The sequence below is a fragment of the Manis pentadactyla genome, chromosome 9 (genome assembly GCF_030020395.1).
Source record: "Manis pentadactyla isolate mManPen7 chromosome 9, mManPen7.hap1, whole genome shotgun sequence".
Taxonomy (NCBI): domain Eukaryota; kingdom Metazoa; phylum Chordata; class Mammalia; order Pholidota; family Manidae; genus Manis; species Manis pentadactyla.
This window is the reverse complement of record NC_080027.1, coordinates 59302910-59318390: the sequence shown is the minus strand read 5'-3', so window position 1 is coordinate 59318390 and position 15481 is coordinate 59302910. Positions and strand designations below refer to the sequence as shown.

At 45.1% G+C, this 15481-nt stretch overlaps 1 protein-coding gene across 10 annotated transcripts in view; it reads right to left on the bottom strand.

Moving 5' to 3' along the window:
• NAV2 (neuron navigator 2) overlaps positions 1 to 15481 on the bottom strand; it is a 685764-nt gene that overhangs the window by 47973 nt on the left and 622310 nt on the right. For 8 of the 10 annotated variants that reach the window (XR_008999256.1, XM_057507467.1, XM_036920166.2 and 5 more), the window contains 6 exons: positions 14133 to 14835; positions 11041 to 11508; positions 10335 to 10400; positions 8864 to 8908; positions 6364 to 6524; positions 4798 to 4986 (listed from right to left, as the gene is read on the bottom strand). Coding sequence is in view for 9 of the 10 variants with exons in the window: in XM_057507467.1 (XP_057363450.1) it covers positions 4798 to 4986; positions 6364 to 6524; positions 8864 to 8908; positions 10335 to 10400; positions 11041 to 11508; positions 14133 to 14835 (1632 nt within the window). In the remaining variant the exon portion in view is untranslated. The remainder of the gene's footprint in view (positions 1 to 4797; positions 4987 to 6363; positions 6525 to 8863; positions 8909 to 10334; positions 10401 to 11040; positions 11509 to 14132; positions 14836 to 15481) is intronic. The other 2 variants (XM_057507464.1, XM_057507465.1) reach the window with 2 other exon arrangements.

Below are 15481 nucleotides of genomic sequence, written 5' to 3'. Positions count from 1 at the left end.
CCTGCACAACACTTTGCCATCTGAGATCTATGTCCATGCAATTCCCTTTGTTTAGGATGCTTTTCATTTCTGCCTGTCCAAGTCTCCAGCATCAGTTCAGACGTCTTCTCCATGGAGCTGTCCCTCATATCCCTGACTGCCACCTGCATCTGCTTCCTCCCTCCTCTGAACCCACATAGCTCTCAGCTTGCCCTTCCAGCCCTCTTCTCTCTTTAGAAGGTATGCATTGCTTTGAGGCTGCCCCTGTACCACCACTCACATCCACCCTCCTTAGCCATGTGCGTGCTTCTACATCTTTTTCTACATTCTTCCTCTATCCATGACTCATCTGGCACTTGCCCCATAAAAATTCAGTTTAAGGTGTTCTTAGCCAGTAACAGCTTTCAGTGTTAATATGTTCACACATTAAAGGATGCCTCCCATGCCCCTAACCTAGTGGCCTAATGTTCCAAAGGGGAAAATTACTTTAGCCCCATGGCACAGAAAGTAATGGGCCAAGCAGGGTTAAGAGATGTGGGTAGCATGTAGCCCCCCTTCAACCACACTGCCTGCTCCAGAGGCCTGCACAGGGTTACTCCATGAACTTTGGCTGCTGGAAAATGTAAGTTCTTCTTCCATTTTCTTGAATTTCTCTACCTCATACACACTGACTTACACTGACACAACCTTCAGCAATAGCTCAGTGAAAGCATGGGGCTGCAGGCAGAGATGAGCACCATCTGGTAAGCTTCGGGTGGAGGTAATTATTTTTCTCTGTAATTAACTCCTCTTACTTAGTAAATAGCAACAGCAAGGCTGTGGTCCAAAGCAGGATTCCTTGATTTCCAGAGTCAACCCCAAACTGAATGTGGCTTGCCTGAACCATTGCACCTGGCCCTCTTCCAAATGAACTGAGCCAACTCACAGCCTATTGCTTCGGATAACAAAATGTATGCAAGACTTACACAGCCAGAACAGCAAAAGCATGCCATGCATTTTCCACCCTATACCTCTAGCTCCATAACTTTGAAGCTATAAGGTACCACAGAGAATATCTAAACCCAGAGAGGTTAAGTGATATGCTTAAGGTCACACCACACTCAGGAACAGGATCTGCTAACTGGAAGTCTGGAGGCTGCTCTGCCCTTGAGTGACCTGATTGATGGTTCCTGAGGTGTTTTTAAATAAAAATAAAGCCTTTGTATCTTTTAGATGGTTTCCTAAGCCCTTCATGCGATCTGCACAGGCACAAACTGGGATCAAATAAGCAAAAAATGCATGTTTGAGAAGAACATACACCTGTGCTTTAGTCAGGGGTGAAATCACTTGACAGAATGAAACAATCGGGCAACTCCAGGTAATAAAGCTATCAAGTGCCTCAGATGTCACACTTGGGCATCATATATTTACATTCAGCTTTATATTAATCAAAGCACTTTCTTATTTATACTATTGCTTAACGTGATCTTCTTCATTACAGAGAATTTATAGCTGAATTTCCAGACAGGGCAGGAGTTTCTACTGCATGTCAACAAAAGAACAAATTAAGGCCTAAAGAGGCTACGTGATGTGGGCAGGCACACAAAGCTAGCCAGGAGCACAGAAAGAATGAGAATCTAGGCACTGCCCTCTAGTTCTCACCCCATCATTGGGTACTGCCAAAAGAGCTAGCGACAATGGGAGGTAGATGGCGAATGGACCACCTTGTGAACCAGCAAAGGAAGCGTAACTGAAAACAGAGAATGTATTGGTGAAGGATCATAGTTCACCTTAGACAGGTAAGAAAGAAAGCCCAGGTGTGACCAAGGTAGAGCCAAATGTCAAGGCAGGATTGAAAAGAACAATAGAGGGCTGAGAACTGAGAATTTAGGACCTAGTGCTGGCTATATAAAATCCTCAAGTCACTTCTGCCTCAGTTTTGCCACAAACAAAATGGGGATGAAATGACCCTTGGGGAGAAGGACAAAAAAAAGCATAATAACACTAGCTACCATTACCCCTTTCAATATCATTTTGCTAAATGCTTTCCAGGATTTATCTCACTTAAAATCACTTTGATCCTCTGAAGCAGGTATAATTATTTTCCACATTTCAGTGAATAGGAAATAGACTGACCAGGTCAAGCCCCTTACCCAAAATCATATCGTTAACAGTGGAGGTACCCGGATCTGAACTGCAAGTGTAACTCGGGATAGAAACACAAGAGAGGTGCAATATAAGATTTATTTATTAATAAGCTGCCCTGTTGCTGTGAATTCCATATGAACCATTTTAGACTGTACTAGCTCTTTGTGATGATTGGTGAAGTCACTATAGATTTTTTTCCTCCAAAGACAGCCATTTAAAAAATGCCTCAAGCATTTCCCTAAATGTGTGCTATTAAAAGTTGACTTTAAGACTGCATAATGCATCTGATGAAAATTAATTTACCTGAAGAAACTTTAAAAGGCTGCATTTGGGCCATACCTGTACCTAATCTACATATTTATGACTCCCATTTCCTTTAAATGGAAAGTGCTAATTAAATCCCACGAAAGCTTCTCACAAGTGCTTGGTACTAATTCTGTATTTCTATCCCGCTTTTGGGTGTATGATATACCTAACTGACTCTTATAAGGGGGGTTCTATTTGGTTCAAATATGAGATGTGAGTTTTTTTCCCCAAGTGTTTCTGCAATACTGGGGGTTTATAAATTCATATGGAGAAAAAAAAAATCTTTACGCAATGGAATCAAAAACACCTAATTGCACAAGCCCTGTTGTGTTTCTTTAATGTAATAGCCTTGGAAGAAATAAAATCGGTCTGACCTGCCAAATTTCCACAAATTTAAAATTGTTATATGTTTATAGTATATAGACAGCATTCCCTGCCTCTTCCTCCAAATCTGATTTTTACCTCTGCTCTTCAGTTCCATGCTACCGTGAATCATTCGGTGTACAAAAGTCTAGACACTGCTTGTGGGCGGGCATTTTTTTATCAATGTCATTTCAACATCCCAGATATTCCACAGTTGTGCTGCCTGACAATGTGATTCCAGATGGAATAAATAAAATCTATCTGATGATGATAACCATACTGGTGCTGGACCTTTACGAGACAAAGTGTGCTTGTTTGTACAAGTTTCAGTACCAAACATGGTTCATTCAGGTACACACGTGACAGAAGATGAATATGGCATAGGACACACTCCATGTGTTGGTTGTCACTGTGAGGTAGGGAAATGCTCCCCGGTCATGCTTGGCTTGCAGCACAGACTAGAAAAAAGTCCAAGACAAACTGCCTACTCCTTCATCTTGGGGTCAGCTTATCGGAGCTCTGAGGGGCTCTAACACTGATTCCTAACTCCTAAATCCAGCAAAACCCTCTGGGTAACTCAGGCTCCACCCCTCCTTAATCCTCTGGCCCAGCAAGTTCCCATATATGGATTTAACAGACTTGCCTCTGCTCACTGGATGTCTCTGTATGCAAATGATACATAAATCAGGGTGGAGAGAATTAAGTCACTAGAAAGATTAACCAGGGGGCCAGGCTCTGGAACTAAATTCCTTAAAACTTTTGTATAAAATATACTGGGCAAAAGCAGAAGCCTGTATCCTGAATTCATCTCTCTCTTGACTTGTTCAGGGATTTCATAAACAATTACAAGTTTGTGTTTTCTTACCAGAAGGAAGCTGGGCATGTCCCCCACCCTTACAGGGACTGGGAGTGGAGAAAAGCACCTGGCTCTCCTCCTGATTTCTGTTGTCACTGGCCAAAAAGGGCACAACCGGGGCTATGGCCCTAAACCTGGGCTTCACATCTGCTCCAGGTGGCAGAACATCAATTCTGAAGCTGAATCTACAGACTGTGACATTATTGGGTTAACACTGATTATGTATTATCTTATTTAATTCTCATGATTCCATGAGCTAGATGCTATTATTATTCCCATTTTTATCAGTGAAAAAATGGAGGCACAGAGAGGTGAAGTAAGTTGTCCAAGATCCTGTATGTAAGCAGTGGGGATGGAATCTCAACCCTGGTAGTCTTACTCCATATTCTTAACTGTTAGTCTTAATAAGTACTGATGCCAATGTCCTATCATCCCTGTCTTGGGCAGCTTTTGGGTATGGGGGCAATGTCCCTCCAGAGCATTTTGACTGCTTGCACCCCTAACTCCCATCTTGAGTGAAGGAACAAAGGGAAAGAGAAATCAACTGATAGGAAGATGGCTGGCAAAGATGCCCACAGTATTTTTCTCCTAAAATTCTGAATAAAATGACCAAAACACAAAAATCCAATCCGAATGTTCACAATTAGTAAGCAAAGAAGAAAAAGGGCAAATCTGCATGCAATACACTTAAAAAATTGGTGCTTGACAAAAGAAATAGAAAATCCATGGAGAGGTATGGCTGCCCACAGGCCCCTAAAGCCACATGGGTATGTCAGCACATGGCAGTGAGCTCCCCAGTAACTGGCTCTGCCAAGATGGTGAGCCCGCGGCTGAACCTCAAGATGGAGGCACATGCCAAGAAGCCATGGCCCGTGTCTGAGAGAGAGAGAGAGAGAGAGAGAGATAGGGAGAGAGATAGGGAGAGAAGTGAGAGCAGACCTCGGTCAGCTCTAAGGTTCACCACTGTTTTTCAGCAGCCTCTTCCCTAGAGTCCTACAAGGTTAATTAAGAGTCAGACCCTATCATTCAGAATTCCTCAGCCCCAGCCCCCACAGTGAGTGGGAGAGCTGGAAACACAAGACAGGCTCTCAGGTCAATGAAATGAACTCCATATATAGGACCATTGACCACACGCGTAACCCGAGATGGTGAATTTCCTTACTTACCTTCTTCAAACCCATCCCGGAATGAGCCTGAGCGGCTCATGGTTCTGCTCTTCTCATCCAGGGACATGGAGCTATTCCGGAAGCGGCTGTCGGTGTACGGGTCATACTGCCCATCGGCATTGGAGAGGCTGTGGGTCCTCAGCATGGTCGGGTTGGACAGGCTCATCTGGGTGACAGTAGTGGGACTTGCTGGAATGAAAGGAATGGAATCAGAGGTTGGAAATTGACGTCTCAGCTCAAATCCTGGATGGGGACGAAGAGGAGACTGATTATTATTGGCCATATCTGCCCCTGCCAACTTCTCTCTCGTCTATTTTCTAAAAGGTAGTCACATCAGCACTTGAGTAACACACTTAGAGCTAAAAATAAGGGAGGAAGGTGGGTCAGTTCCAAAGCAAGCCTCTGGGCCTTAGCTTTCCAACTTGGCACGTTTAGACAAGCTAGTGTCACCTTCCAGGCATGAACTAATTACTCCCCGGGCTCATCTGGAACAATCCTTTCTAAAGCCAAAAGCCCAAAATAGTCCAATTGGGCTTTTGATCAGATGGGAAGCATTTGTGCATGACAAGAAACTCTTGCCTCAAAGAGTTACGGCTGGGAAAGAACAATATGAACACGGATCTCATTGTCTCCAATGGGGGACACTTAGTAATGGTGCCTAAAGAGCTTCAGTGCAAAGGAGCACAAATATTTACCTTAGTCAAAACTGGCTTTCTTATTAAAATCCTATTTCAGTAACGTACACTTTTTCAGATATCCACTTAATTCGTTAGAAATGAAAGCATAAAGCCATGCTTGATTATAAACCACACCTGTCCTTAAAGACTCTGAGTTTATTATTTACAACATTTGGGAAAAGGCTGCCTCTCTAAAGAATGAGCCAAGTCTGGAAAAGACTTTGTCCCCCCTCCATCAGTTTGCAAAGCTCAGCTCCCATCCTGCTATCTTCATGCAACTTTCCCCAGTAATTCCAGCCAGGATGGATCTTTCTAACTGTATATAATACTTGTTATCTGATCACATTCAGATCTCACAGTTTCATATAAAGTTTTGGACTGCTCTCTTTCACTCTATTTATGAGTCTGCATGGGTGTGTTTCTCTCCCAAAAGAATCCATTGACATGTAGCAGGGACTGTGTTACAAATTCTTTTCCTTTCCTCTCTGTGCCAGTCAAAGCATTATGTCAGTAGTAGGCATTTCCAAGAATACTTGTTCAATCAACACCTGATCTTTACTTTCCAGCTTAATGAAGCAATGAGGATGACCAAATATAGGATATGTTCTAAAACCTGCTTCTTTAGGTCTCAACACATTCTTCTCAAGAACAGGATGGTTTGCTCTTTGCTAAAACCTCACCTATATCAACCATGTGAAGAAAATTACTGATTAGAATACCAAAAACATTCCAATTTTTTCTATCTTTTGCTATCAACCTCCTGTAATCATATTACATTGTTGGGGGCTGATCAGATACTAGAGTGAAGTGACCACATGTCTGTCAAAATACAGAAGCACCTCTGCCCTATGGAGCTGGTCAACACAGCTAATGACAAGTGCCTACTCACCAAGCTGGGAAAAGTTGAATCTTGTTCCAGAGGGAGAAGTGACACTGGAGCCAGAGGAAAAAGGGGAATTGGCAGCGGTGTCCTGCAGGCCTCCTGCGGAGTGGGACCGTAACCATTCCTTTGTGTCGTCTTGTGTGCGAAGCTGGGAGGTGGGAGTGTACCTGGACAGGCAGAAGTCAAGCTGGGATTCACTATGAACAATACTTAAGAAAATGAACTCCATGGCGTTGATGAGGAACTTAAAAAAAAAAAAAAAGGATATATATCCAAAGACGATGTTTAAAAAATCAGATCACTACACATCCTAAAACTCGTGAAGTTTCTCAAAACCTCTTTTACTTTTTGGCTACTTTTGGGGAAAACTGCAATTCCATTTGGAGGGAATACATAAAGGGAGCGAGATTGGTAAATGCTCAAGAGAGCCATCACTGGGCAGATCTGGAACATGTTGGTTCATGACAGCATCATTGCAAAGCCCCCACCTTGACGGGACTGAAGCAACAGAACAAGCTGCTGTCAGAACTTGGAGGAAGTTTTAATTAGAAAGCTCACAGTGTCTGCATCCTGGAGTGCAGATAAGTGGCCGTGAATATATGCGTCAGAAATCAGACAGGTAAAGAAGGTGTGAGGGTACTGATGCTCCAAGTGGTTGCTATCATCCAGTATAAACACGTTTTCAGAAAAGGAACCCCAGATCACTGGGTTTCACCAAGGGAGGGGCTTCAGAGGTCACGTGGTCCACCTCCTCATTTATTCTGAAACTATCTGGTTATGATTTATGGAGTGTCTCCACCATGCTAAGTGCCTTCTTTAACATTAACCACTAAAGCCTCCAACCTACCCGGCAGCGCAGATGATGATTCTCATTTTACATTCAGGGAGATGAGGCCTTGAATTACATGCTGAGATTTCAACCCATTTTTGTCTGATGCCAAAATCCATGCTCTTTCTCATTATGCGTACAGGGAGCATCTCAAATGTTTGAAATGCCTAAGTGGCCAGAGCCCCTTGGACTCGTAAATAGACTACTATGGGGCGACTACTGTGTACGTCATCAGAGGGATTCTTTCAGCTTAAGGAAAGGAGTTGTTGGTGTGTTGGAACTGGACATGCGTGTGTGTAGAGGGCGTGCGCTAGAAAGGGAGCATTGGAGTGAGAGGGAAAATACAAATGTCTCTCCCCTGATGTTTTTACCTTAGGCAATTACCTGAAGACCGCCTGTCACATATCCCTATTCTGAATTTTTTAAAGAACAATTTAAAAAAGTCAGAGCTACATAATTTTGTTAGGATAGATGTGTTCCAGAATTATATGCAGAATTACATATATTAGAGAGGCTGGCTTCTTCTTGAGGCAACAGTAGGACATTGATGTCAAACCCATATTAAGAGTGGGCACTGTTTGAGCATTAGCATGGTGCTGACAAGCAGCCCTCATGGGCATGATGAGAGCCGCTCAGTACAAAAGGCCTTGCCAATTTCCCCTCTGAGGGCCACAGCGCTCAACTTCCTCTCTCAGGATGCCCGCTGGGGGATATTTCAATACTTTTATTTTTAGATTCTTAGAGGTGGCTTTACTCAGAGCTCCTACTGAAAGGAAGCATTGATACCTACCTCACATCACTGTTCAAAATGCTCTCAGCCTTAAGAGCTGCAGGTTATGAACTACAGACATACATGACAGCAATGAAACATTTCATTCCAAGTTCCATTTTTTGCAAAAGCACTTAATGTTTAGTGCAGGGTGAAGCTGATGCTACAAAGAACAAGGTGTTTAGACAGCAGGAGATATGACAGCTGCGACTGTAAGACACGAACACCACGGGGGCCGGTGTTACAACTGAAGTTCCTTGGTTGGCAAAGGGAAGTAGATGGTAAGAGCAACGGTGACTTATAGCATCTTGTTTGACCAGGACTAGCATCCAAATGAACACAGCTTTCAATGAAAGAGAGGATGTGTCTTCTGGTAGCCTTTTCTTCCCTTATACCCAAAATGGATCACAGCTGGGTCTTACGGGCCTGATTTTCCATTAGAATATTTAGACAAGTATAAAGTATCTGTCTTAGCAATTTTCTATGGGCCGAAAAGTTAAATATTTTAAAAGTATTGGCCTGGCTGACAAATCAACATGCTACAAGTCATGTCCTTTCTCTTGGAAGACAGCCCGTGAACAGAATGGTCATGGTGAAGTGCTCAGCGATTAAACCCACGGGCCCCAGAGGTAGCAAGAACTGCTGTCTGGATTTGCCCAGGGATGTTTTCCATGGATGGTTTTTACCACAATAAGCCTGAAAAAGCACAGCCTCTGCTCAAGCAAATAAGCCATACATGAAGAGATGAGGAGGAGGGTGCAGGAAGAGCCATCATCCAGAGATCCTGCTGCGGTGGCCAAAGCGGGGACCCCGGCCCAGCCTAAACCCCCACCAGCCATGAGACAATCACACAGCCAAGCCCCGAAACCATACCAGATGGCATGGACGCAAGGAGGAAACACAGATACCTGAGTCCTTTTTTAGGCAAAGTGTTCCTATCAAGGTGCGGGTCACTGCAGGAAAGTTAAAACAAAAATGAGAGCTTCAGAGAAGCACAGGGAAAGTAGGCAACATGAAGAGGGAGAGGCTAAGGTGGGGCCGAAGAGCTCTGGAGAAAGAGGCCCACTTCACTAGGAGTGCTCCCTTATCCAGCCGCATGCAACAAATCCACGTCCTCAGGAAACACGAGAACCCCAATCCTTGGCCTGCACTGACACCAGTGCCTAGTTTACCCCAAGTCACCAGGAGGCCTGCGCCACCCAGGCCTAACTGTTCCTCCAGTTCCACAGGTTCAAAGCAAAACCTAGGGGCTGCCCCACCTCAAAGCAGAACCTGTGCCTTCTGTCACCCAGCTGCCCATCACTGTACCACCACTGCTTCTCAGAGACAGATGCCAGTGTCCTTGCACCTCTAACTCGGCCCACCCTAAACACCACAGGTAATGACTATAAGCCAGAGAAGGGACTTGTTGCAGGGTTTCAAGAGGCCAGCAGCCTGCATATTTGGAATTCATCTGTAACAAAGTGAATTCCAGGTCCCTCTTAACTTTCTGCAGCCCTTGCTGGGTGTCGCTAGGAGCTGAGCCCTGGGCCTGCATTGGGGCATGTTACAACTTGCTGGCTGATAAAGTTAAGGCATTTGGATTTCCAAAGAACAAGAGTTTAAAAGCTTGATCTGTGAGTCTGACAAAAACAAAGCTTTTGCTGTTGATGGGGCAAAGTGGGTTTTCATTAATTTTTTTTTTGTGTGGGGTCCGGGGTGAGGCATGAAACAACATCTGCTTATTATGTTTGGCCAAGGCATGACTCCCCAACAAATTTAAGGTCAATATCCATCTCTGAGGTCTACCCAGAGGGCAGCTGGGGGCAAACAAGCCTCTCAGTTTGTAAAGCGTCAACACTCCACATATTCTTTTTCATCATTGGTACAGGAAATGGGCACACAGGACACAACAGCCTGCAAGACGTACAGCCACACCGCAGCAAAGGGCTTCAAAAGGGAGAAGAGCCAGCTGTGTAGGGAGTGGGGTGCGGAGACGAAGGTGAGGGTGAGGCCACAGGTGGGTGGTAGATCACTCCTGGGCTTGGAGTGGGAGGGGAGAGAGAGAAGAAAGGGTGGGAAGCTGGGAAGCAGAGAAGCATGCTACAGGAAGGCTGAGATGCAAGTGAGGACTTCTGCCACCCCAGTCCAAGTGGCCGGATCTAAGTTTCCTTCCCAGGCTGGGAAGGGAAGGGCCCACCCAACTCCATCTCTTCCGGGGCTTTACTGAACGGCAGAACAGACCCTCACTGGCATGTCTGGGGGTCACAGGGTACACCAGAGCCACAAACACAAGCGGAAGCTTTAGGCCAACAGCCTCACACAAAACATCTGGCTTGAAACAGCAAGGCAGAGGAACCTAGAGGCTTGGTGGGGTTTCCCGCCTACAAGTATCATTACCTGTCCTGTTTCCTGGGCAGAGTACTTCTGCAGAACTTAGGGCTAGCAGCAGGGGAAGAGAGAGGGCTAGAAGTCCAGGCAGGTAGAAAACAAGAGAAGGAACATTAGATTGGAAGAAAGGGGAGGGGTTGTTACACACAACAATTAGAACATTTTTCTTATTCCTAGCACTAAGCCTGACTTTCTTCCCTATGTGGAGAAACTGGACATATGCCACTAGCACCTCTGATTTCCTATTTCCTTCTCTCTGGCTGGTAGCCCTTCAGTAGTGTTTGCTGTGATGGGCACTGAATCCACCCAGCTGCCTAATGAGCACCCTACCACACCCTCCAGGGCTGCAGCCCATCACCTCCTCTGCATGCACGGTTCCAAGGGGAGGGGAAGAAAGCAGTTGATGAACAAACAGGAAGATGGAAGGACTCCAAAAATGGAATGCCGTTTCAAATGGAAGCATTACATCTGCCCCGAAGAGACTCTCAGCAGCTCCAAGCACTGAGAGTAACCATGATGGAAAAGATAACAGGAAGCAGAGCTGAGCTTAATTCCCTCCCAGACTGGCTTCCCCATGGAAAGACAACAGGTATGAGAAAGAGCGAAATCTCCCAGGCAAAGGTGACTTTAACATTTGGGATTCCTGACATATTCTTTTGACCTCTGGAAGGGTGTCTTTCTGAGGGACCCCAGCAGCCAAATGCACAGCACCAACCTTTCGGACAGTGTGGTCTTCACGCTGTTGGTTCTGACAAAGGGAGTCAGGGATTCGTCCTTAGAGGAGGTGATGAGGCCGGTGGAGGAATTGTGACTCAGTGCTCCCGTGCTGCTGAGGGAGATGTCGATGGACTCACAGCTGGTGTGGAGGCTGCTGACGGACTGGAAGCCCAGGCCGTCCTTGCTGACTGCCGAAGAGCTGCTGGCATTGGTGCCCCAGGTGAGGCTGTTGGAGGGGCCTGAGTGGGCTGAGCTGGGGCTGGAAGCTAGAGGAGACTGGTTGAGATCCACATTCTTACTGTAGAGAGGACTGCTGCTCCCACTGCTCAGGATGCCGCTGCCCGAGGGGGATTCCAAGTTGCCTTGCGGGGTCAAGGCGGCATGAGGGTTGGAGATGACCACCGAATTTTTCATGTTTTCAGCTGTGGCCATGGGTACTTGCTTGGTAGGCTTCCCACCAAAGAGTCTGTGAAGAGACAAAGGGTCGTGTGGGTTGAACACCCAGTGCCAAGGGGCGCTGAGCTGTTCAAGTAGGGTGGGGCGCAGGTACGGGAGAGGTGAGATATGGGAACACAGCCCTTCCCACTGAACCGGCTACAGGGACTCCACTGGGAAGGCCAGCAGCTGAGATCCCAGCTCGCTCTGAGCCAAAGGGTGATGGAGAAAATTTCCTGTGGGCCTATTCACACTCGTCGAAGACCTTGTTTTGCTTTCTTATCATAAAGAGAGTAACTAGGAAGCTGCCCCAGCCCAGGAACATCTAGAGGGAAAAGAGCTGTCTTAATCATCTGTGTGTCCATGACCCCAGGCACAAAGCAGGCACTCAGTTTATGACAGTTTAACTCCAAGGGATTTAGTAGCTTTGATCTCTAAGCACAACATGTAGAATCAAGAACATGAGTCTAGATATATTTGGGGTCTGGGAAGAGTATCTTCACAGATTTATCCTCAAGTGAAAGCCCAACCTGAAAGATGTGTCCCATAGAGTCAGACAGCTAGTATTACCGAATGAGACAGACAGGAGTCTTGCTGAGCTCACAAGATGTTAGACCAGACACATGGTAGGAACTGTGTCTCTGTGACAGATACACACAAATGCCATTCCATGTCCAAAAAGGTGCTGTCAGAATACAGGGAGTAAATAGCACAAACGCTCCCTGCTTCCATGGGCAGAGGGCTCTCTGGTAGAATGGCAGAACTGTCGTCAGGTTAGGGGGTGGTACATGCTCTAGTAATACAAGCAGTTCCATTCACCACAACCCCTGTGGGACAGCTGTCCCTGAAAAGTGATGACACTACCACATATTATGACAGGCAACTTGTCTTTCCACCCAGCTGCTTGTGGGGTGAGTTTGATCTCTGTCCTCTCCAAACAATCCTTACAAATTTCAGTTATTATAAGAACATACAATCAATACTCACCACAATATCTGGTGACAGATGAGAGATGCTTTTTGTCTGATAATCAGCGAATGAAATATTCTACTGTAGAATCTTGGCTTTAGAATGCTTACATGCTTCCAGTAACAGGGACTTCACTACTTCAAACTTGTTCCATTGCTAAGCAATTCCAATTGTTAGAAAACCAACATCCGATCCATCATCTTCACTTTTACTCACGACTACTACTATGTGTAACTACACAGGAAAGCCCAATCTTTCGTCTGTTAGTCCTTCAGATCATTTAAAGAGAGCTATCACACTTCACCTAAGATTTCTCTTCTCTGTACTAATGCCTGATGAAAATATTGAGAACACCTTAATAATTTAGGAAAAATGTAATTACCAGGAAATGGCTGAAAGTTGTTCACCAAAGAATCTAAGAATCTGCATGCATTTTCAAGTATTCTCTTACACTAGCCTAAGGGTCTAGTAAAATGCCTTTGTAGTTACTAAAGGAAATCTATAATACTGAAGAATGAATATTACATGTAATACTTGAGGCAAGAAGCAGAGAAAACTTTCATTTACAAGGCAATCTGTTAAAACAACAAAGAGCAGCCCAAAAGGACCTTCCCCTGAAAAAAAAAATCATTACCGAAATTCTAATAATCAAGTCTAGACAAAGAACAGGGAACTGCCTCATTACACCTTTCATCTGGAATGCTTCTTCTGAAGTCTTTTCAAACATTCCTATTCATCCCCAAATATGTACACACCACACATTTATTGTTTTCATGGCTTAATTTTCCATCCTTGGGACTTATTTTTTTCTACGACAAGAAAATTTCCTGGGAAGCTAGAATGAGCTCTGCCCTAGGCAGCTGCAGTTTAAAGATGGTCCAGTGGATATTGTAAGATAATATGAACAGGCAGAAGTTGGGTAAATTTAAAAGAAGCTATTTAAAAAAAAAAAACAATGGGTAATAATATTTTCATGTAAAAATTTCCATCTACTGTGGAAATGTCAGAAAATGCCTTTTTAAGGGAATAGGAAATAAATTTCTCTCTTTCAGAAACACTTCTGCTTTGAGAGTTTTTGTTTTCTTTTAAAGGAAGCTAAAACTTCAGAGACTAATTTGGAATTATGCATGCAGTATAAAAAAGTATGTGAGGGATAATGGGCTATCTGAGAAGAGGATCGGCCAGGATCACTGGCATAATGAATATCAACCACAAAGTTAGCAACACAAGAAAACAAAATAAAAAAACTCCTTCCCCTGAGAGACCCTGCCCAGATTAAGGGTGTATGAAAATCTCATCTTGGATGGTAGCTAACTTTCATTGATTACTTATTATGGGCCAGACATAACTACATAGATTGATCTTCACAAGAACTCTTGAGGTAGGTATCCCTGCTTTACAGAGGAGTAAACTGAGGCAGAATTGCTAAGAAAGATTACACAGTGGCTCATCAAAGTGGACCCAGGATTCGAACCCAGGATGATTGATTCCAGAGGCCTATTATATTTTTCATCCTAACACGGGAAAATAATTAGTTGACTGCAAACTGCTGGCTGGGTCTGACCATAGTGCTTTACTGGAGGGCTGAAATGGAGAAAAACTGTTTTAACTAAATAATAGGAAATTATTAATCTAGGACAACATTCCATGTATCCCATTTCTGCTCGGTGCCATTTACCCGCTTACCTGCGGAGTGTGGGAGAAGCCACATCAGGGTACTTGGCCCCTGGCTGGAGAGTGGCCTGAGCCACACTGGATGCAGGCTGGGCTGCCGGGTTCACTTTCACTGAGTTACAGGAAGCCACGCTCTCATTGTCCGATGAGATGCCTTTCTCCTTATCTGTCTGGTTGACCAGACCCGGCAGAGAGCTGCCCAGGATGGTTTTGGACGGCTCCCTCAGCTTAGGCACTGGCAGGCCTGCCGACTTGCTACTGATGTTGGAGTCTATGCTGCTGGTACTAGACCTGTTCCCAGCCCCGTTCCGGCTGGTGGACTTGCTGGGCCTTGGCAAACTCCGGTACTGCAGGTTTGTCCGCGAGCTGAGAGACAGATACCCATCATCCTGATTCTGAGTCCCATCCATGCTCGTCTTCCGGCCAGTAGACCGACCCACAAGTGCAGAAGACTTTGGGATTTTGCCCAATGTGGCTGACCTGCTGGTGACAGCAGCCCCACTGGCAGTGATCATGGCCAGACCAGCGGTCGAGCCACTCTGTTTCTTGAACCCAAAGCTGTTGGCATTGGCAGTGGGCATCCTGGAGCTGCTGGGGAGAGCCTTTTTAGATTCATCACCACTGCTGCGGCCTGCATCTGATGGGGAGCGCTTCACCTGGGAGGCTTTGGGAGAGAGCCTCCCTTTCTCAGACACTTTTGCATCGTCTGTTTTTCCTGAGAGAGAAATCAGCAAGGTTAGCTGCAAACTGAGAAGCCAGCTAATGCAGCTCAATGTGTTTAAAATTTCCCCCTCCTCCAAAGAACTGGTTCACTTTTTCCTTGGGAAGAGAAGTACCCTTGGGAGGCAGAGGAAAGAGCTTTTTATAAAGATAATCTAGTCTACTACTGTAACCATGAGCCTGTTAGGAGACGACAGTGATTTTGCTCATTTGCAAAGCAGTATAAATTTACCCAGAGCAAAGCAAAGCCAGCCAATAACTGGTATATTTGGGGGAAAGAGATCCTGTCTTTTACTGACCTTTCTCTCTCTTGGCCATTAAAAAGCTGTCCCTAAGATTTTTTGGGGGAGTACCTCTGCCTTCCTGCAAAAACATTGTCCTTGCTTACATACATCCCTAAATCACAGACAACATCAACTCAAACACTGATAGCTCGTAAACACATGTCCTTGAAAGGCCTGCACTGGGTGTGTTAGCTGTTAACCAGCCCATGCTTAACCCAGTGCATACACCTTAGCAGCTAAACCCCTTCAAAGTTTTGAAAGTCTTGCACGCTTTCATCTTTCCACTTGGAAAAAGGGAGGGATGTGAACCTTTCTGAAAGCTGGTTATTAGCAGAGTTAAACCCTAAGAAAAAATAC